Source organism: Macaca fascicularis, chromosome 12 (assembly GCF_037993035.2).
Source record: "Macaca fascicularis isolate 582-1 chromosome 12, T2T-MFA8v1.1".
NCBI lineage: Eukaryota > Metazoa > Chordata > Mammalia > Primates > Cercopithecidae > Macaca > Macaca fascicularis.
The window spans coordinates 65,098,048-65,120,627 of record NC_088386.1 but is presented as its reverse complement, the minus strand read 5'-3'; the positions used below and the strand labels follow the sequence as shown (position 1 = coordinate 65,120,627).

At 41.9% G+C, this 22,580-nt stretch overlaps 1 protein-coding gene across 16 annotated transcripts in view; it reads left to right on the top strand.

The window, feature by feature from the left end:
- Nucleotides 1–5,922: 5,922 nt before the first annotated feature.
- FASTKD1 (FAST kinase domains 1) overlaps nucleotides 5,923–22,580 on the top strand; it is a 50,901-nt gene continuing 34,243 nt past the window's right edge. For 3 of the 16 annotated variants that reach the window (XM_074009400.1, XM_074009397.1, XM_005573407.5), the window contains exons 1-4: nucleotides 5,923–6,955; nucleotides 7,884–8,402; nucleotides 11,419–11,487; nucleotides 18,741–18,866. In XM_074009400.1, coding sequence (XP_073865501.1) covers nucleotides 8,026–8,402; nucleotides 11,419–11,487; nucleotides 18,741–18,866 — 572 coding nt within the window. In that variant the 5' untranslated portion in view covers nucleotides 5,923–6,955; nucleotides 7,884–8,025. The remainder of the gene's footprint in view (nucleotides 6,956–7,883; nucleotides 8,403–11,418; nucleotides 11,488–18,740; nucleotides 18,867–22,580) is intronic. The other 13 variants (XM_074009403.1, XM_074009404.1, XM_074009393.1 and 10 more) reach the window with 7 other exon arrangements.

The following is a 22,580-nucleotide window of genomic DNA, read 5'->3' as shown; positions in this document are numbered from 1 at the left end:
AGTTCATTCTTCCTGCCTTCTAGATCAAAATTATTAAAACAGAATTACCCTTGCTTACTCACAGCATCCAATCTAGAGAAACTACTCTAAAACTCTCCAAAATCACTTAACACAAGGCTAAAAAAAAAAAATTTTTTTTTTGAGATGGAGTCTTGCTCTGTTGCCCAGGCTGGAGTGCAGTGGGGCAGTCTTGGCTCACTGCAACCTCTGCCTCCCAGGTTCAAGTGATCCTCCCACCTCAACCACCCAAGTAGCTGGGATTATAAGCATGTGCCTCCATGCTCAGCTAATTTTTGTATTTTTAGTAGAGATGGGGTTTCACCATGTTGGCCAAGGTGGTCTGGAGCTCCTGACCTCAAGTGATCTGCCTATCTCAGTCTCCCAAAGTGCTGGGATTACAGGCGTGAGCCACTGTGCCTGGCCAAGACTCAATGCTATAATTACATCTTTCTAACACCTTCTTATGGAGACACCTCTTAGGATACAGCCTACTTCATTGCAACCAGTCAATAAACCCAACTTTATTTAACTGTATGTGTTCCTGGTGTTTTTTGACTGGAAGGCAATGACTCGGATCATGCTGTTTCATCTCTATGTTTTTCTCACATTTGTTTGAAAACCCCTTCTATGCTGTGCATTCAGATTACCTTCATCTCAGATCTATTATCAGTTGATCTAGTTCCAAGCAACCCAAATCACTGCTGTACAAAATTATTGCCTGAGATTAGTGGTTGTCTAGAGTATTGGAGGACAGGAGGGGGTGAGGGAGACATGGGGAGTGACTGCTAATGGTTACAGGGTTTCTTTTTGGAGTTATGAAAATGTTCTAAATGTTAGCGATAGTTTCTCAACTCTGTGAATATACTAAAAAGCCATTGAATTGTACACTTTAAATGGGTGAATTTTATGGGATGTAAATTAAATCTCAGTAAAGCTGTTTAAAAAAAAAAAAGTGTGGACTGCCAGCTGTCAGGAAGTGAGCATCCAGAAGCTAGATGTGTCTCAGCGCCCAATTGCATTTGCTGCATTGGCATCATTTGCTACAGGCATGAGGTTCGGTACAGGCGGTTGTGTGAGCTCTGAGGCATGGACCACTGGACAGACTGACAGATGATGGTGGACTCCCACAGGCTCTGCCAATCATGGAGTTGCTGCCATGGAGCCCAACTCTGTCGGTGTTCTGGCCATGACTTTCAAGATTTTTTTCCTTTTTGCAGGGTTTATGGTTAATGTTCCTGTGGGGTTAAATTTTTCCTATAGATTACTTCTCCGAAGTCTGATGTTAACGTCCCCTGAAGACAGTGTCTTTTAGCGACCATTATTGCAGTGGTCAGGCTTCACCTGGTGTTGGTAATTTATGTCTTCATAGTGTGAAAGGAAGGCTTGCCTCAGTGGTGGGAAAACAAAACTGAATAGAGCAGGTTTTCCTTTGGAGCGGCAAACGTGGGGGGTAGGCAAGTACCTAAAGGGTTTTTCTTTTTGTCTCTTGTTCACATTAAACGTGATTTACCTCCCACCCCCTGAAAGGTGGATGGGGAGGACAATTAAGTATTTACTTTTTTTTTTTTTTTTTTTTTTTTTTGAGGCGGAGTCTCGCTCTGTCGCCCAGGCTGGAGTGCAGTGGCGCGATCTCGGCTCACTGCAAGCTCCGCCTCCCGGGTTCCCGTCATTCTCCTGCCTCAGCCTCCCGAGTAGCTGGGACTACAGGCACCGCCACCACGCCCGGCTAATTTTTTTGTATTTTTAGTGGAGACGGGGTTTCATTGTGTTAGCCAGGATGGTCTCGATCTCCTGACCTCGTGATCCGCCCGTCTCGGCCTCCCAAAGTGCTGGGATTACAGGCTTGAGCCACCGCGCCCGGCCAAAGTGCTTTTTGTTAATGATATATTTTTGACTGAGGATCATGTTTGACTGATGTAATTTTTTTTTTTTTTTTGAGACAGAGTCTCACTCTGCTGCCCAGGCTGGAGTGCAGTGGTGCAATCTTGGCTCACTGCAACCTCTGCCTCCCGGGTTCAAACGATTCTTCTGCCTCAGCCTCCCGAGTAGCTGGGACTACAGGTGCATGCTACCATGCCTGGCGAATTTTTTTTTTTTTTTGTATTTTTTAGTAGAGACAGGGTTTTGCCATGTTGGCCAGGGTGGTCTACAACTCCCGACCTCAGGTGATCTGCCTGCCTCGGCCTCCGAAAGTGCTGGGATTACAGGCGTGAGCTACGGTTCCTGGCCTGGCTGATATAAATATTAATGCCAAAATTGGAAGCTAAGATGAAAGTGACACTAATTAGTAGGAGTATAATTTATTTCATATTAAAATGTATTGTGGTGTGATTTTGTTGTTGTTGCTGAGACAGAATCTTGCTCTGTTGCCCAGGCTGGAGTGCAGTGGTGCGATCTTGGCTCACTGCAACCTCCGCCTCCCGGGTTCAAGTGATTCTTCTGCCTCAGCCTCCCGAGTAGGTGGGACTACAGCATGCACTGCCATGCCCGGATAATTATTATTATTATTATTTTTTTTTTGAGAGGGAGTCTCACTCAGTCGCCCAGGCTGGAGTGCTGTGGCGCAGTCTTGGCTCACTACAAGCTCCGCCTCCTGGGTTCACGCCATTCTCCTGCCTCAGCCTCCCAAGTAGCTGGGACTACAGGTGCCCGCCGCCACGCCCGGCTAATTTTTTGCATTTTTAGTAGAGACGCGGTTTCACTGTGTTAGCCAGGATGGTCTCGATCTCCTGACCTTGTGATCCGCCTGCCTTGGCCTCCCAAAGTGCTGGGATTACAGGCGTGAGCCACCGTGTCCGGCCTGTTTTTTTTTTTTTTTTTTTGAGACGGAGTCTCGCTCTGTCGCCCAGGCTGGAGTGCAGTGGCCGGATCTCAGCTCACTGCAAGCTCCGCCTCCCGGGTTCACGCCATTCTCCTGCCTCAGCCTCCGGAGCAGCTGGGACTACAGGCGCCCGCCACCTCGCCCGGCTAGTTTTTTGTATTTTTTAGTAGAGACGGGGTTTCACCGTGTTAGCAAGGATGGTCTCAATCTCCTGACCTCGTGATCCGCCCATCTCGGCCTCCCAAAGTGCTGGGATTACAGGCTTGAGCCACCGCGCCCGGCCTTTTTTTTTTTTTTTTAGTGGAGACGGGGTTTCACCATATTGGCCAGGCTGGTCTCGAACTCCTGACCTCGTGATTCCCCTACCTTGGGCTCCCAAAGTGCTGGGATTACAGGCGTGAGCCACCACAACCACCCTGTGTTGTAATTTTTACAGCTTGGCTAGAGCAACAGTTTTCAGGGTGCATCTCCTTGGTTTTACTCACAGAGATGTGATGTGCTGTTGCTGCTTTCTAACTCTGCCTACTTTGTGGTCTCTTAAGACGATGAAGTTGATAAAGCAAACCAATTTCAGTGACTAAGTCTAGAAGACCTAGAAAACATAGTAATAGGTCCTGAACCTATTGCTCTTGCAATTGCACTACAGACATAAAGAAGCAAGTGGTTATTTCCACACACTGAGAGCTATAATTTGCAGTCCAGTAGATGATGAAAAAAATACCCCTTGGTGCATTGCAGACATGCTATAAATCACCCAGTAAGCCATGGGATTGGTTGTACCTGTAATTGAGAAGAAAACTTGAAAGGAAGAGCAATAAAACTCACAAGGACATCATTGGTATCAGATCTCAAAACCACAGCTCTTTGGTTGAGGGAAACAATGTTTTAATGAGTAAATGTTCATCTCCAAACCAAAAAGTGAAGTAGACCATATTCCACAATGTAAATATTGGCAACCTATGAAAGCTAGTAAATTTTACAAGACTTCAAATGAAAGTTAATTTTTCTTTTTTTCTTTTTCTTTGTCTTTTTTTTTTTTTTAAGACGCAGCTATCAGAGACTATGTCTATGTCTTAGCAGGCTAGCCAGAAAGGAAGTCAAATGACCAATCAAGTTTTTAATGAAGAAATCCAGTCAGGCCAGGTGCAGTGGCTCACGCTTGTCATCCCAGCAATTTGAGAGGCTAAGGCTGGGGGATCACCTGAGGTCAGGAGTTTGAGACCAGCCTGATCAACATGGTGAAACCCCTTCTCTACTAAAAATACAAAAATTAGCTGGGCATGGTGGTGCATGCCTGTAGTCCCAGCTACTTGGGAGGCTGAGGCAGAAGAATTGCTTGAACCCAGGAGGTGGAGGTTGCAGTGTGCCGAGATTGGGCCACTGCCCTCCAGCCTGGGTAACAGACCGAGACTCCATCTCAAAAAACAAACAAACAAGCTATTTTAATTTTGACGGCTTAACCATTCCCTATGTCTTCATGGTTAATTGAAGGTTACTGACAGTAGACAAAAAAATGTATTCTCATTTGACTCTAATTTTTCCCATATTCTACTTGAACAAATTTAAAATATTCTGCTGCCTATACACCCCCAAATCTAGGAGTATTAAGACTAGTCAGTCATAAAGTAAACCTGATACGTCAGATGAATGCCAACACCTATTCAATTTCTTTTTGCTCTGTTTTCAGAAATATCAGAATAAATATGTATCGGCTACTGGAAATTCTAGAAGGAAATCTTCAAGTTTTAATTTTTTTCCAGTGGGGGGCATGCCTCAACATCTTGCATAGACTGTCAGAACTATTAAAAATTTAGGCTGGGCAAGGTGGCTCATGCCTGTAATCCAAAGCACTTTGGGAGGCTGAGGTGGGTGGATTGCTTGAGCCCAGGAGTTCGAGATCACCCTGGGTAAAGTGGAGAAACCCTGTTGCTGCGAAAACTACAAAAATTTAGCCAGGCGTGGTGGTGCGCACCTGTAGTCTCAGCTACTCGTGAGGCTGAGGCAGGAGAATCGCTTATACCCAAGAGGCGGAGGTTGCAGTGAGCCGAGATCGCACTACTGCACTCCAACCTGGGAGACAGTGAGACCCTGTCTCAAAAAAGAAAAGAAAACTGTGCTAAAACTGGTTTTATGACGATAACCGTGACCACATAAACCAAGAGCCTCCTTTGTAACCCACACAATAAGAAAGTTTCACAACATATTCCAACAAATATCAGTTTGGTGCCTTTAGAGTCTTACTCTGTTGTAGTGATTATCAGCTGAAAATTATGTCTGTTGTAACTTTGGTAAGCATTCCACTTTGGTTATTTATTAGTGGTTTTTTTTTTTTTTAAGTGTCAAGTGTCAAATCTTGGGACAATTAAAATACCATGATAAGTAGAAAAGAAATATGTTCTGAGAACTGGTACCTATCCACGACATAAGTGCAGAAATTGAGAGTAAGAGTTTGCATACTTTCGGCCGGGCGCGGTGGCTCAAGCCTGTAATCCCAGCACTTTGGGAGGCCGAGACGGGTGGATCACAAGGTCAGGAGATCGAGACCATCCTGGCTAACCCGGTGAAACCCCGTCTCTACTAAAAAATACAAAAAACTAGCCGGGCGAGGTGGCGGGCGCCTGTAGTCCCAGCTACTCGGGAGGCTGAGGCAGGAGAATGGCGTGAACCCGGGAGGCGGAGCTTGCAGTGAGCTGAGATCCGGCCACTGCACTCCAGCCTGGGTGACAGAGCGAGACCCCGTCTCAAAAAAAAAAAAAAAAAGAGTTTGCATACTTTCAAAGCTACTCGACAGAGTTATTTCGTATACGCTAAAAAAAAATAAGAAAAATCTGTACGTGTCTTTTCCATGTTTACATTTTTAAATTTCATTTTCCTAAGTATATTTTTGTGTATATTATAAAAGTATTAGGCCTCCAAGGACTAGGAGAAAAACCTCAGATAGTAGAGAATAGCCGAAACGACCTATATCTTCAACAGCTTAAACCATCTGCGCTAGAGCTCCCTCAATGAGGAACTACAATGCCCAGAATTCCCCCCAAAATTCGTGAGCGACGTCCATTTCACCCACCTCGCCGCGACGCCCCCTGGGATATGTAGTGCTTGACTTCCGCAGTGCACGCTGCGCCAGCAGGACATTTTTTCCTGGTTTGGGGGCAAGGTCTCATGGGAAAGGTCATGTCTCTCGAGGAAAGGTTATAAACCCTTTGATATGAGGGTTGGGCGAGAAACAGAGCCTGTTGCGTTCCGTGTTGGGACCGGGAATAACCCTGACTTCTGAGCCTTCATAACCCCAGGATACTCCAGAAAGTTTGCGGCGCGCTGAGGGAAAACCTTGCTGGCAAGTCGGGATCGTGTCGCAGCGGCTGTTTTTCTTTTCCCACCCAGCACGTTTTCGGGCTGGCGACAGAGGGTTCGGTGGAGATACAGAGGTTCCCTTAGGGATATTGGGTTCTCCGAAGTGCGGATGGACTAGGGCTGGGCTGAGACCACATTCTTTCAGTCATTCAGCTCTCCTGTATGCCCGGCGCAGAGGATACCCCTTATGGTCCCAAGGCCCCTCCTGTAGTTAAGTTCCTTCCTTAAAAAGTCATTCAGCTGGGGCGAAACTGGGGACTCGACACCTTTCTATGCTAACCTTTGAGCTGCCTCCACTTTGAGCAGCTCAGTGGATGGATACAGTATCTTGAGAAAACCTTTGATTTGTGCAGGGATTTCTTATGCGGGTGTGTGCAGGTCAGCTTAGGTCAGGATGCTGTACTGCTTGCCACAAAATAGCCTGTGCTGTCGCGTCGTTTTTTTCTTGTGAACAGACTGTTTGGCATAGCCGTGGAGAGGAGTCTGAGACATGCTTTTAGTGATACAGTGTTGATTTGTTGGTGTAATGAGGCCGTTCAAGTGGAAAGAACTGGGTTGTAGTCCCTGCTTCACTAGTACTAGCACAATTTTTTAAACCTTTTTGAACCTGCTTTTCCTTATCTGTAAAATGGAAATAATATCGACCTGGAAGGTTAGCTGAGGGAATTTAATGAGATAACGTGTTTCAAACGTTCTTTGTAAATGGTAACATGTTGCAGAAGTATGAGATTATATGACTTTAGTCCCCGCTTTTCTAAGCATTACTTCTCAATTATAAATGTAAGCATTTATAGCATATTTTAAAAACAAATTATTCTTTTTCATAATTATCTTTAGTTCTTTTATTGTTTCAGCATGACTTGCAACATTACTTAATTTTTTCTAGTATTTCTTGATTAGTGCTTTAATTGTCTCGTTTATTGATTAAAACCTATCCAAGGCCAGTAATGATTAACTTGCATGACTTATTTATTTATTTATTTATTTACTTCAGGAGGGAATTATTTGAGCTCTTTAAGGGCACAAGAAAAAGGAAGAAATTATCCTGAAAGCAAATAAACCAGAGACCATACTTTTTTTTTTTTTTTTTTTTTTTTTTGAGACGGAGTGGAGTCTCGCTCTGTCGCCCAGGCTGGAGTGCAGCGGTGCGATCTCGGGTCACTGCAACCTCCGCCTCCAGAGTTCACGCCATTCTCCTGCTTCAGCCTCCTGAGTAGCTGGGGCTACAGGCGCCCGCCACCATGCCCGGCTCCTTTTTTTGTATTTTTAGTAGAGACGGGGTTTCACCGTGTTAGCCAGGATGAACCAGAGACCATACTTCTGAAAAATGTAAAAAAAAAAAAAAAAAAAAAAAAAAAATCTCTGAATTAAGGCATACACTTTTAAGACACTTTAAAGGTGATTATTTATTTTAAACAATTTTCCTCTTTTTCGAAAAGACAGCTCTGAGTTTGTGGGCTTTTTTTTTTCCTTTTATGGTAAATTTGAAAACTATGTAAATGTCAGATTTAAAACACTTTTAAAATGGAGTGCAGAAAGAAGTGCCTTTTTCTGGACATTTATTTTTGGATCAAATTCTGCTATCTGGTTTAGACTAAGAAAAAGTCTTTAGTTAATGCAGAAAAAATGTATTACTTTATTTTGAATTTTGAAATCATTTTGATGTTAATGATGTAAGCATAACCATGTTAAACCAATTCTTTTATAGAAGCTGTATATTGGAATGGGTTTACAGTCATCGTAATGGAAGCAAAATACATGAAGGAAAAACAGTTCTTTGTATCCCTGCTTATTGCACCTGACGACTAGTTGCAGATGATTTTGTTTACCTAAGAAAACTTGTGATGTAAATGAAAAAAACACCTGTTTTCCTAGACTCATTGGTTACAGATATGCTTCGTCTAAGAGCTATTTGTCCATTCTCCTGGAGAGTATTTCAATTTCGACCCATCAGTTGTGAACCACTAATTATTCAGATGAATAAGTGTACAGATGAGGAGCAAATATTTGATTTTATTGAAAGAAACAAAGCCATACTTTCAGAAAAGCAAGTGGGATGTGCGTTTGATATGCTTTGGAAGCTTCAAAAGCAGAAGACCAGCCTGTTAAAAAATTTTGAGGATGTCAGAGACCATCCTCAATTTCTTACTCTTCATAATTTAGCTACAAATAAATTCAAATTAATGAATGACGATACACTGGTGAATGTGTTACACATCACACAACAGTAAGTAATTTACTTTTATATTTTATGGAAATGATTATTTAGTTTATATTTTAGTTTTCTAAAAATCTCTTTATTTTATTTTTAATTTTTTTTGAGGAGTCTGTGTTGCCCAGGCTGGTGTACAGTGGCAAGATCTCAGCTCACTGCAAGCTCCACCTCTCAGGTTCACGTCATTCTCCTGCCTCAGCTTTCTGAGTCGCTGGGACTACAGGCGCCTGCTACGACGCCCGGCTAATTTTTTGTATTTTTAGTAGAGATGGGGTTTCACTGTGTGTTAGCCAGGATGGTCTCGATCTCCCGACCTCGCGATCTGCACGCCTCAGCCTCCCAATGTGCTGGGATTACAGGCGTGAGCCACCGCGCCCGGCCTAAAATTCTCTTTAAAATGAAAGATAACTTTTTCCCCAGTAGTTTTCCTGATAATCTAATGTTTTTTTTTTTTTTTTTTTTTTTTTGAGATGGGGTCTCTCTGTCGCCAGACTGGAGTGCAGTGGCGCTATCTTGGCGCACTGCAAGCTCCGCCTCCCGGGTTCAAGGGATTCTCCTTTAACAACTGTAATACTATTGTTAACTTTGGGCATTTGAAATTGGATTATTGTGGAATTTTGTAAAAATGTGGTTGGCTGCAGAAGAGAATATAGTAGGTAAGCAGTTGTATTTAAGATTAATGCCGGTTGGGTGTGATGGCTCACGCTTGTAATCCCAGCACTTTGGGAGGCTGAGGTGGGTGGATAACCTGAGGTTAGGAGTTCAAGACCAGCCTGGCCAACATGGTGAAACCCCGTCTCTACTAAAAATACAAAAATTAGCCGGGCGTGATGGTGGGCGTCTGTTATCCCAGCTACTCGGGAGGCTGAGGCAGGGGAATCTCTTGAATCCAGGCGGTAGAGGTTGCAGTGAGCCGAGATCACCCTACTACACTCCAGTATGGGCAGCAGATCAAGACTCTGTCTCCAAAATAATAATAATAATAATAATTAATGCCTAATAACAATCAGTAATTAGTAAATTGTGTCTGTGATAACTTGTTTGCCATCTGGTTCTTGTAATTAAATGGATGGCAGATATGTTTTCTAGGGGGTATTGTTACAATAGGTTGTTTCTCAATAATAGCTCTTAAAAAAAGGAAAAAAATTAAATGATTTTGTAGGCCGGGCGCAGTGGCTCAAGCCTGTAATCCCAGCACTTTGGGAGGCCGAGATGGGCGGATCACGAGGTCAGGAGATCGAGACCATCCTGGCTAACACGGTGAAACCCCGTCTCTACTAAAAAATACAAAAAACTAGCCGGGCGAGGTGGTGGGCGCCTGTAGTCCCAGCTACATGGGAGGCTGAGGCAGGAGAATGGCGTGAACCCGGGAGGCGGAGCTTGCAGTGAGCTGAGATCCGGCTGCTGCACTCCAGCCTGGGTGACAGAGCGAGACTCCGTCTCAAAAAAAAAAAAAAAAAGAGATTTTGTAGAGTCATTTATATTTGATAACAAAGTTGTACGAATTATGTGGATGACTGAATAGGTGTTAGGTAAAAAAGGGCTTCCTTGGTGTCCAAGGAAAACCTCAGAGATAAATGTTAAGAAATATTATATTCCAATTTTGGAATTTGTGAAGAAAAAACAAATGAAGAGAGCAAAGAAAAAAGGAAAAAATAAAATAAAAAGAAATGTGTTCTTTGCAAGGAAATCCAGCTTTCAAAAGAACTGGGTTCCCTGAATGAAGTCTTCAGCAGTTGTACAAGGGGGAAAAACACAAAAAAGTTACACCTAATTTGTTTATTAGTCTCACTGGTGAAAAAGAGCAGTTTTCTCACATGATGACCCAACCTTCAAGGGTTATTTAAATGGGTGTAAATATCAGCATTACGTAAGTTAGAGATGTGTAAGTTGGTTTTGTAAGAGAATTAGCATTTATAGGAAAGGGGCTTAAGGCTTATATTGGGGATTGATGTTAAACTAAAAAAGGATGATTCCATATTTTTTGGTGGTCTTTCTCAGGTTACAAAGTTGTTTTCTCTGAGGTACTTGAAGGGGATGCTTGAAGTTTTATGAATAAGGTGATTGGTGACTATTAGCTTTTTTTTTTTTTTTTTAACAAACATTTTCTTTTTTTCTTTTCTTTTTTTTTTTTTTTTTTTTTGAGACGGAGTCTCGCTCTGTCGCCCAGGCTGGAGTGCAGTGGCCCCATCTCAGCTTACTGCAAGCTCCGCCTCCCAGGTTTACCCCATTCTCGTGCCTCAGCCTCCGGAGTAGCTGGGACTGCAAGTGCCCACCACTGTGCCCGGCTAATTTTTTGTATTTTTTAGTAGAGACGGGGTTTCACCATGTTAGCCAGGATGGTCTCGATCTCCTGACCTTGTGATCTGCCCGTCTCGGCCTCCCACAAACATTTTCTTATAAAAATATTTTATTTATTTATGTATGAGACGGAGTCTCACTCTGTCACCGAGATTGGAGTGCAGTGGTGCAGTCTCGGCTTGCTGCAGCCTCTACCTCCGTGGTTCAAGCAATTCTCTTGCCTTATCCTCCTGAGTAGCTGGGATTCCAGGCACATGTCACCACGCCCAGCTAATTTTTGTATTTTTAGTAGAGACGGGGTTTCACCATGTTGCCCAGGCTGGTCTTGAACTCCTGACCTTAAGTGATCCACCCGCCTCGGCCTCCTAAAGTGCTGGGATTACAGGTGTGAGCCACCATGCCTGGCCAAAAATATTTAAATCAGAACAAAGACATATTATATGTACTTTTAACATAAATATATTGTTGAACATTATCATTGGTCAATCGCATGGGTATTGAAATGAGCAGATAAAAGGGTGAGAGGGCATGGGATAAAGTATAGATGTTTATTAGGCTGTACCAAAAAATCAGAATACTGAAATAAGAGTGGACCAGAAATAAGGACTGCCTATATAAAAGGAAAATAACTTGAGTTTCACTTTTGCATTATAATTCTTATTGCATATGTTTTGAATGATTTTAAAATGATTATGTATGGAGGATTCTTTCTTTCTTTTTTATTAAGGTTTGCTGGTGAGTCCCACGACCCACTAGTTGAAGCACTAGTTACAGAAGCATGGAGAAGGTTAGAAAGGCAAGTACCCCTGCGTTCATCTTGAGGGTCAGGGTTATCCTTTTAAGGGTTAACAGAGTGAAATCTTGAAGGAAAAGAGCAGGGAGCTGATGCCTGTCAAGCTTCATTGAAAAAAATGTGTTTAAACTCAGTTTCGTATTAAAGTTTTTGATTATGTATTTTTTTGGCGGGCGGTGGGGGGGTGCGGGGGGGAACAGAGTCTCACTCTATCACCCAGACTGGAGTGCCACGGGGTGGTCTCGGCTCACTGCAACCTCTGCCTCCTGGGTTCAAGCAATTCTCTGCCTCAGCCTCCTGAGTAGCTGGGATTATAGGCACCCGCCAGCACGCCGGGCTAATTTTTTGTATTTTTAGTAGAGATGGGGTTTCACCATCTTGGCCAGGCTGGTCTTGAACTCCTGACCTCGTGATCCATCCGCCTCAGCCTCCCAAAGTGCTGGGATTACAGGCGTGAACCACCGCTCCTGGCCATGTCTTTTCTTTTTTCTTTCTTTTTTTCTTCCTCTCTTTTTCTCTCTTTCTCCTTTTTTTTTTTTTTTTAAGAGACAGGGTCTTGGCATGTTGCCCAGGCTGGTCTTGAACTCTTCGGCTCAAGCAATCCTTCCTTCTTGGCCTCACAAAGTGCTGGGGTTATATGCATGAGCCACCATGCCTGGCTGTGTATTCTTTAAGAGAGAAAAGAAAGTATTTCATATTTTCCCTCTTTAAGAGTGGGGAATAGTATACTTTTCCACGCATGTAATTAGTTGAAATATAAATAAGATAGAGTCACAGCTATTCATGAACTAGCCTTTTTGAATCTTCTTTTCTAGAAGATTACTTCGGAAAGGAAAGATTCTTGATTAATTGGCTATCAATAAAAACCTAGAAGTGCAGGAGCCAGGAAAGGAGAAAAAAGGAGACCCTAGTTTAGTAGAGAGGAAGGCCATTTAACACTGTTTTTTTTATTTTTATTTTTATTATTTATTTATTTTTTTTTTGAGACGGAGTCTCGCTCTGTCATCCAGGCTGAAGTGCTGTGGCCGGATCTCAGCTCACTGCAAGCTCCGCCTCCCGGGTTCCCGCCATTCTCCTGCCTCAGCCTCCCGAGTAGCCGGGACTACAGGCGCCCGCCACCTCGCCTGGCTAGTTTTTTTTTTGTATTTTTTAGTAGAGACGGGGTTTCACCGTGTTAGCCAGGATGGTCTCGATCTCCTGACCTCGTGATCCGCCCATCTCGGCCTCCCAAAGTGCTGGGATTACAGGCTTGAGCCACCGCGCCCCGCTTAACACTGTTTAGGAGCATCTGTCGCTACTTGCCTGTTACTCCATCTTTATGGAGAGGCAATGACCAGAGCTTATAGGTGACTTAGAAGCTTTTTAAAGAGAGTTAGTTTCAGGTCCACTGCTGTGGACAGTATTAATTCAGATATATTTCCTATACTATATACAGCTCTATTTTTAGCATGTTGCCATACTTGATAATACTTCAGAAAAATGGGAAATCTTGTGAGTATAGAGAAATTTATTCTCTCATTATATATCAGAAGTTCTTTATTTATAAAAGGGCTGAGATAATAGCAGACTCATTTTGGGAAATCTTCATCTATTTTTGAAAACTTTGAATTTTTTAATCTCGAAATTCCGGATGATTGTAGTCTGTTGTTAGTGGAATAAGGCACATGTTAGGGAGGAAAGAAAAAAATCAGGGTGAGGAAGAGATAGGAGGATATTAAAAACTACAGAGCAACTCTCCCTCTAAATCAAATAGAAACCAGACAGGAAAGACTTGGCTAAGATGAAGTAGAAACAACAGGCTACTTGTAGACAGAGAGGAGTGACCATTCTGATTTTTAAAATATTTTTAACATATTGCCTCTTAAAGTTTAAACTATGATAAATACTTATAGACATATACTGGTAAACTCTGTAGGCCTTTTTTACATGGACTGGATTAAATTACGGGATAGAACAGTTCTCTAGATTTAGAAATTCTGTATTAATCTACTAAGTTGTGATTTTAAGTTAATCGTATTAGCTAAACCCATCTGTCTTTTATACTCTCTACCTATAACTACATTGAGGGTAAGCAGAGTAATCTTACTCCTTTTGCTAACAGTATGAATTATCTATCTATTGGATCTTTGGGGTTAAATTTGGTCATTGTTGATAATAGGTCACAACGTTTTATTTCTCTTCAAAGCAACAATATATTATGTGTATTATGCAGCTTGAACAAATCACTTGTAAAATAGGTGGTCTTTTGTGTTTTACAATTACTGTATTAATTAAATTACTTGTATAATTGTATTTTATAGTGAATCAAGCATTTCTTTTAAATTTTTCTTTATTTCAAAATAACTCAGAAGTACAATGATCTTGCTAAAATATCTATGAACTTATGTTTTATAAATATAATTTTTTTTTTTTTTTTTTTTTTTTTTTTTTTTGAGACAGAGCCTTGCTCTGTTGCCCAGGCTGGAGTGCAGTGGCGTGATCTTGGCTCACTGCAAGCTCTGCCTCCTGGGTTCAAGCGATTCTCCTGCCTCAGCCTCCCGAGTAGCTGGGACTACAGGCGCCTGCCAACACACCCAGCTAATTTTTGTATTTTTAGTAGAGACAGGGTTTCACCATATTGGCCAGGTTAGTCTCAAACTCCTGACCTTGTGATCAGCCTCCCAAAGTGCTGGGATTATAGGCATGAGCCACTGCACCTGGCCCGTTTTATGAATATAATTTTTAATGATTTAAATGGGGTAGATTATTTTGGGTTACTACTATATGATGAAGTCGGCAAGGATAATTAACATGTGTTTGAAATCCATATATATTTTTTTCTTTTGAGATAGGGTCTGGCTCTGTTACCCAGGCTGGAGTACAGTGGTGCAGCTAGGGCTCACTGCAGCCTCAAACTTCCCGGCTCAAGCCATCCTCCTATCTCAGCCTCCCAAGTTTCTGGGACCACAGGTGCATGCCACCACGCCCAGCTAATTTTTATATTTTTAGTAGAGATGCGGTTTCGCCATGTTGCCAGGTTGGTCTTGAACTCCTGGGCTCAAGCAATCCTCCCACCTTGGCCTCCCAAGAAATCCAAATTTTTAAAAAAACTTTTTATTATAGAATATTTTTAATATTTACAAAAGGAGAAAAAATAGTACAATGAATTCCCATGTATCCATCCTCCAGCTTCAACAATTGTCAACATATAGCCAGTCTTGTTTTATCTGTATCACCTCCCACTCTCAGTATACTTCAGTATATTTTAAATAATGGTATCATTTCATCTTTAAATACCTCAGTATGTTTCTCTAAGGACTTTTAAAAAATATAGAACCATGTGGCACATGCTTGTAGTTTCAGATACTCAGAAGGCTGAGGTGGCACAGCGAAGGATATAATCAACAAAGTGAAGCGAGAATACACAGAAGGGTAGAAAATATTGGCAAACTACCCATCTGACAAGGGATTAATAACCAGAATATGTAAGGAGCTCAAACAACTCTATAGGAAAAAGTCTAATAATCCGATCAAAAAATGGGCAAACGATTTGAGTAGAGATTTCTCAAAAGAAGATGTTCAAATGGCAAACAGGCATATGAAAAGGTGCTCAACATCAGAAAAATGCTATCAAAACTACAGTGAGACATCATCTCACCACAGTTAAAATGGCTTATATCCAAAAGACATGCCATAACAAATGCTGGCGAGGATGTGGTGAAAAGGGAACCCTGTACACTGTTTTTGGAAATGTAAATTAGTGTAAGCACTATGGAGAACAGTTTGGAGGTTCCCCCAAAAACTAAAAATTGAGCTAGCATGTGATCCAGTAATCCCACTGCTGGGTATATACCCAAAAGAAAGGAAATCAGTATATTGAAGAGATATCTGCACTCTTATGTTTATTGCAGCACTGTACACAATAGCTAAGATTTGGAAGCAACGTAAGTGGCCATCAAGAGATGAATGGACAAAGAAAATGTGGTGGCTGGTGGCTCACGCTTGTAATCCCAGCACTTTGGGAGGCTGAGGCGGGTGGATCACGAGGTCAGGAGATCGAGGCCATCCTGGCTAACAAGGTGAAACCCCGTATCTACTAAAAATACAAAAAATTAGCCAGGCATGGTGGTGGGCACCTGTAGTCCCAGCTACTCAGGAGGCTGAGGCAGGAGAATGGCGTGAAGCCCGGAGGGGGAGCTTGCAGTGAGCCAAGATCGCACCACTGCACTCCAGCCTGGGCGACAGGGCGAGACTCCGTCTCAAAAAAAAAAAAAAGAAAATGTAGTACGTATACACAATGGAGTAATATTCAGCCGTAAAAAAAAAAATGAGATCCTGTCATTTGCAACAACATGGGTGGAACTGTAGATTATTATGTTAAGTGAAATAAACCAGGCACAGAAAGATAAACATTGCATGCTCTCACTCATTTGTGGGAGCTAAAAATCAAAACAATTGAAGTTATGGATGTAGAGAGCAGAAGGATGGTTACCAGAGGCTGGGAAGGGTAATTGGTGATTGTGGGGGATGGTTAATGGGTAAAAAAAATGGAATGAATAAGACCTACTATTTGACAGCACAACAGGGTGAGTATAGTCAATAACTTAATTGTACTTTTTTTTTTTTTTTTTAAGATGGAGTCTCGCTCTGTTGCCCAGGCTGGAGTGCAGTGGCGTGATCTCAGATCACTGCAACCTCCGCCTCCCGGGTTCAAGCAATTCTCCTGCCTCAGCCTCCTGAGTAGCTGGGATTACAGGCGCCTGCCACCACACCCACCTAATTTTTGTATTTTTAGTAGAGACGGGGTTTTACCATGCTGGTCAGGCTGGTCTCAAACTCCTGACCTCATGATCCACTCACCTCGGCCTCCCAAAGTGCTGGGATTACAGGCGTGAGCCACTGTGCCCCTGACCTCGTGATCCACCCACCTTGGCCTCTCAAAGTGATGGGATTACAGGTGTGAGCCACTGTGCCCAGCCCCTTAATTGTACATTTTAAAGTAGTTTAGAATGTAATTGGATTGTTTGTAACTCAAAGGATAAATGCCTGAGGGAATGGATACTCCATTCTTCATGATGTGTTTATTTTGTATTGCATGCTTGTCTCAAAATATCTCATGTACCCCATAAATATGTATACCTACTATGTACCCATAACAAAATTTTTTTTTAAAATTTTAATAAAAATGCTGAGGTTAGAGGATCACTTGAGCCTAGATGTTCAAGTCCAGCCTGGGCAACACAGTGAGACACTGTGTCTTAAAAACATAATAAAATTGATAAATTCAAATTTTCAGTATTACCTAGTACCTTGTCTTGAAGGGATGGCCTACCCCTCCACACCTGTGGGTGTTTCTCGTTAGGTGGAACGAGAGACTTGAGAAGAGAAATGAGACACAGAAACAAAGTATAGAGAAAGAAAAAGTGGGCCCAGGGGACCGCTGCTCAGCATACAGAAGACCCACACCAGTCTCTGAATTCCCTTAGTATTACAGGCTTGAGCCACCGCGTGGCCGCTTTTCTTTATCTTTACTGCCAACATCCGCCAAAAGCCTTTCTTTCATCTTGTACTAGTCCTTCTCAGCACAGACCCTTCACGGGTATCCGGCTGGGGGACAATCAGGTCTTTCTCTTCCCACGAGGCCATATTTCAGACTATCACATGGGGAGAAACCTTGGACAATACCTAGCTTTCCTAGGCAGAGGTCCCTGCGACCTTTGGCCGTGTAAGTGTCCCTGGGTACTTGAGATTAAGAGAATGGTGATGACTTTTAACCAGCAAGCTGCCTTCAGGCATTTGTTTAACAAAGCACATCTTGCACAGCCCAAAATCCATTAAGCCTTCAGTCACCACAGCACATGTCTCGTGCAAGGACAGAGGTTGGGGGTAGGGTCACAGATTAACAGCATCTCAAATACAGAACAAAATGGAGTTTCTTATGTCTACTTCTTTCTATATAGACACAGTAATCATCTGATCTTTCTTTCTTTTCCCCACATTGTCTGCGTTGAAATTTTCTTGATTGTCTTATAAAGGTCTTTTTATAGGCAGTTTGTTTGAATCAGTTTCTGAGTAAGGTTCACAATTACCGTGTCTCAAGGTTTTTTCTGTTTCTTTTTTTTTTTTTTTTTTGAGAGAGAGTCTCGCTCTGTCAAAGCGAGACTCTTTGTCGCCCAGGCTGGAGTGCAGTGGCTGGATCTCAGCTCACTGCAAGCTCCGCCTCCCGGGTTCACGCCATTCTCCTGCCTCAGCCTCACAAGTAGCTGGGACTACAGGCGCCCGCCACCACGCCCGGCTAGTTTTTTGTATTTTTTAGTAGAGACGGGTTTCACCGTGTTAGCCAGGATGGGCTCGATCTCCTGACCTCGTGATCCACCCGTCTCGTCGTCCCAAAGTGCTGGGATTACAGGCTTGAGCCACCGCGCCTGGCCTCTGTTTCTTTTTAAGTAAACTTTACAGAAAAATAATGTATAAAAATTACACTAATCATAAGCATGTAGCACAATGAATTTTAATATACTGATCACTTCCATGTAACAGCACCAAGATCAGGAAACAACGTCGTTAGTTCTTTTCATGTCCTCTTCTATTCCTCTCACCCAAAGAGAATCTTGACCTCTAACACCGTAAATTAAGGTTTCTGTAGAAATGAAATCCTATAATATATACCCTTATAGTTTAGTTTGCTCAGTATGTTTTAAAGATTTATCCATTATGTTGTATGATTCCATAATTTTATTCTATTGTATGAGTATGTGCAGTTTATCAATTGTACTCTTGATGGACATTTGGTTTTTTTGCAGGTTTTTGCTATTACATATGTGTTGCTGTAAACTTTCTTGTGCTTGTTTTTTAGTGAATTCAAAGTCGTAAAATCTATAACAGTTCCTTTTTCCTCTCTTTTGTCTTGTCATTTTCTTGGGTAAGAAATTTCTCCTGTTAAAAAAATTCTGGAGTTTTTCATAGCACTGTTGTAATAGCAGCTATTATATTTCTTAATATGTAATCTTGAGTCAAAATTGTTCTGTCATCTAAAAAAATTAAGTAAATAATTAAAATAATTTGTAGTGATTTTCCCCGTTTTAAAATATTTCTACAGTATCTGACTTTTTAACTGTTTCCATTTGTTACTTTTATTATAATAATAAACATTTTAGAAAAAAATAATTTTATGTAATATGTTACTATTTTGATTGCTTTTAGTTTTATAACTATGTATTATGTGTTTTAAGTGAAAGTAAATACTAATGTTCTCCTTTGTATGTTTCCTTTAATAGGTTTGATATTAAACTGCTCTCAGAATTTTCCTCTTGCCTAGCAGATCAGCGTTTGTATTTTAGTCCATTAATGGGAAAAATAGCTGATATTGTTCATAGGAACTTGGAAACCACACAGGACTTAAGGTAAATTTATTTGGGGAATCTTGTGTTGTGGTGGAAAGATCCTGGGCTTTGGATGTGGATGCAGTCAGATTTGCTACTCTTAGTTTATGTGACTTAAGGGTAATTTACTTAAGCTCTTGGAATTTCGTTATCCTCATCTGCAAAAGAGGGAAGGTAATAGCTACTTTGCAATGTTGCTATGGGGATTAGACATAAGGTGCATAAAGTGTAATACAATATTGTTGAGGTTTGTGGAGGATCTGAGATTTTACCTTATTTGCAAGCTAAGTTTGTCTGCCTAGGTGCTGTAGGAAGGCCTGAGACTCCGAGGTCAGAGACAGGGGACTTTGTTTTTTATAGCAATAGCAGTAGCAGAGTACTAGCATTTTCTTGCGTTGATTCCCTGAGCTCTCGTTCCCACAATGGGTTGTGTTCCAGGAGAGGAGCTCTGAGCTTAGAAAACCTGAATCTTTTATAATAAAGCATGCCTACTCTGCTCCAACAGAAGACATTGTCTCTATTCTCCTAGGCTGTTTGCTACACAAACATCCTTGAAAAGATAGTTCTGAACAAAGGCAGTCAGAAACCCACTGAAAATGGTCTCTGAATAAGTATCTAGAACATAGAAGTTTCTCAGTATTGAATAGTAGATATCATTATTATATCATAAAGTAAACCCAAGAAGTACTTAAATTAAGTATGAATTCACTGGCCAGGCGTGGTGGCTCACACCTGTAATCCCAGCACTTTGGGAGGCCCAGGTGGGTGGATCATTTGATGTCAGGAGTTCGAGACCAGCCTGGCCAACATGGCGAAAACCCCATCTCTACAAAAAATAAAAAAATTAGCTGGGCATGGTGGCGGGCACCTGTAATCCCAGCTACTCGGGAGACTGAGGCACAAGAATTGTTTGAACCTGGGAGGGGAGGTGGAGGTTGCAGTGAGCTGAGATTGTGCCACTGCACTCCAGCCTGGGCAACAGAGCAAGACGGTCTCAAAACACCACCACCACCACCAAAAAAAAAAAAGCAAAAAAAAACCGCAATAAAAAAATTAATAATTTATAATAAATTAATAAATTCACAAATTTTACATATAATTATGTCTTTCTTATTCTTTCCATCTGGGAATACTTTCTTTTCAGTTTCATAAAGGAGAGTTAATAATTGCATTTCCTGAATATCAAGGAACTATTAATTTGAAAGTAACATTTGAGGAGTTTCTCTGGTTTTCATACCAGTGGTTTGTGGGTTTGTTTTGTTTTTAACCTAAGATTACTTACTGTCAATGCTCACCTTCATAATCCAGTACTGATTGTCTTTGGCATTTCAGATACAGCTTTTTCTAGCATATTTACAAAGTGATTAGCACTTTGGTAAAATTAAATTATAGTAATTTCCTGCTTTCCTTGCCCTACTCCACCCTACCTCCCTGCATTTTTTTTTTTTTTTTTTTCTATTGAGATGGAGTCTCCCTCTGTTGCCCTGACTGGAGTGCAATGATGCAACCTCTGCCTTCTGGGTTCAAGCGATTTTTCTGCCTCAGCCTCCCGAGTAGCTGGGATTACAGGCACCCGCCACCATGCCTAGCTAATTTTTGTGTTTTTAGTGGAAATGGGGTTTCCCCATGTTGGCCAGGCTGGTCTCAAACTCCTGACCACAAGTGATCCACCCACCTTGGCCTCCCAAAGTTCTGGGATTATAGGCGTGCGCCACCATGCCCAGCACCCTGCCTTTTTTTTTTTTTTTAAAATACACTTATGTGGCTGGGTGTGATGGCTCAAGCCTGTAATCCCAGCACTTTGGGAGGCCAAGGCGAGTGGATCACCTGAGGTCAGGAGTTAGAGACCAGCCTGGCCAACATGGTGAAACCCCATCTCCACTAAAAATACAAAAATTAGCTAGGCATGGTGGTGAGTGCCTGTAATCCCAGCTACTCGGGAGGCTGAGGCAGGAGAATCGCTTAAACCCAGGAGGCAGAAGTTTCAGTAAGCCAAAATCATGCCATTGCACTCTAGCCTGGGTGACAAGAGCAAGACTCTGTCTAAAAAAAAAAACGTGTATATATATGTGTATATATATGTGCTACCCCCTGGCTATCCAAGTTTCTCACCTGAAGGTTGTTTTATTTTTTCAATCACAAACATTTTTTGATTTAAGCTACTTCTGGATAAACACACTAATTATGCAGGAAGATTACTATTTTTTTAAATTGAGGCTTAATTTATTAATATGTGAAATTACAAATCTTAAAGGTACAGTTCCATCAGTTGTGTCAAATATAGACCTACATTAAGATAGGGAAATAGTTCCATCACCTAAGAAAGTTTCCTCATGTTCCTTCTCAGTCAATCCTATCCCCCTACCATGTCAGCAACTAGTGTTCTAATTTCTTTTTTTTTTTTTTTAATCTTTTTTTGAGATGGAGTCTTGTTCTGGTGTCCAGGTTGCAATGCAGTGGTTCAATCTTGACTCACTGCAACCTCCACCTCCCGGGTTCAAGCGATTCTCCTGCCTCAGCCTCTCAAGTAGCTGGGACTACAGGTGTGTGCCACCATGCCCGGCTAGTTTTGTTTTTTTTGAGACGGAGTTTTGTTCTTGTCACCCAGGCTGGAGTGCAGTGGCATGATGTCGGCTCCCTGCAGTCTCCACCTAGCGGATTCAAGCGATTCCCTAGCCTCAGCCTCCCGAGTAGCTGGGATTATAGGCGTGTGCCACCACGCCCGGCTAATTTTTGTGTTATTGGTAGAAACCAGGTTTCACTATGTTGGCCAGGCTGTTCTTGAACTCCTGACATCAGGTGATCTGCCTGCCTCAGTCTCCCAAAGTGCTGGGATTACAGGCGTGAGCCATCGTGCCCGGCCCAGTGTTCTAATTTCTATCACCCTACCCAAGTTCTGCCCATTCCAGAACTTCATTTAATAGGATCATACAGTTTACACTATTTTCTGTCTAGCTTCTTTTACTTAGCATTATGTTTTAAGATTTATCCATGTTGTTGCATGTATCAGTAGTTTATTTACTTTTATTACTGAGTAGTGTCCCATTGCATAAATATACCACAGTTTATTTATCTGTTGGTGGACTTGTGGGCTGTTTCTCATTTTTCATTATTATGAATAAAACTGCAATGAATATCCTAATACAAATCTTTTTGTAGAGATACATATTTATTTCTTTTGCGTAGCTACCTAGGAATGGAATTGCTGGGTCCTAGGATATATGTATAATTTTAAGAACTTGCCACATAATTTTCCCAGTAGTCATAATATTTTGCATTCCTACCATCAGTATATGAGTTTTAGTTGCTACATAGTCTGGCCAACATTTACGTTGTCAGTCTTAGCCATTATACTGGGTGTGTAGTGGTATTTCATTGTGGTTTTAGTGTGCGATTTCCTGTTAATGATGTTGAACATTTTTTCATGTGCTTATGGCCATTTGTATATCTTTCTTTCATGAAGCATTTGTTTAAGTCTTTTGCTCTTTTTTTTTGAGACAGAATTGCCCTCTGTTGCCCAGGCTGGAGTGCCGTGACGCGATCTCGGCTCATTGCAACCTCTGCCTCCCGGATTCAAGAGATTCTCCTGCCTCAGCCTCCCCAGTAGCTGGGATTACAGACACCCACCACCATGCCCAGCTAATTTTATGTATTTTTTAGTAGAGACAGTGTTTCACCATGTTGGCCAGACTGGTCTTGAACTCCTGACCTCAGGTGATCCACCTGCCTTGGCCT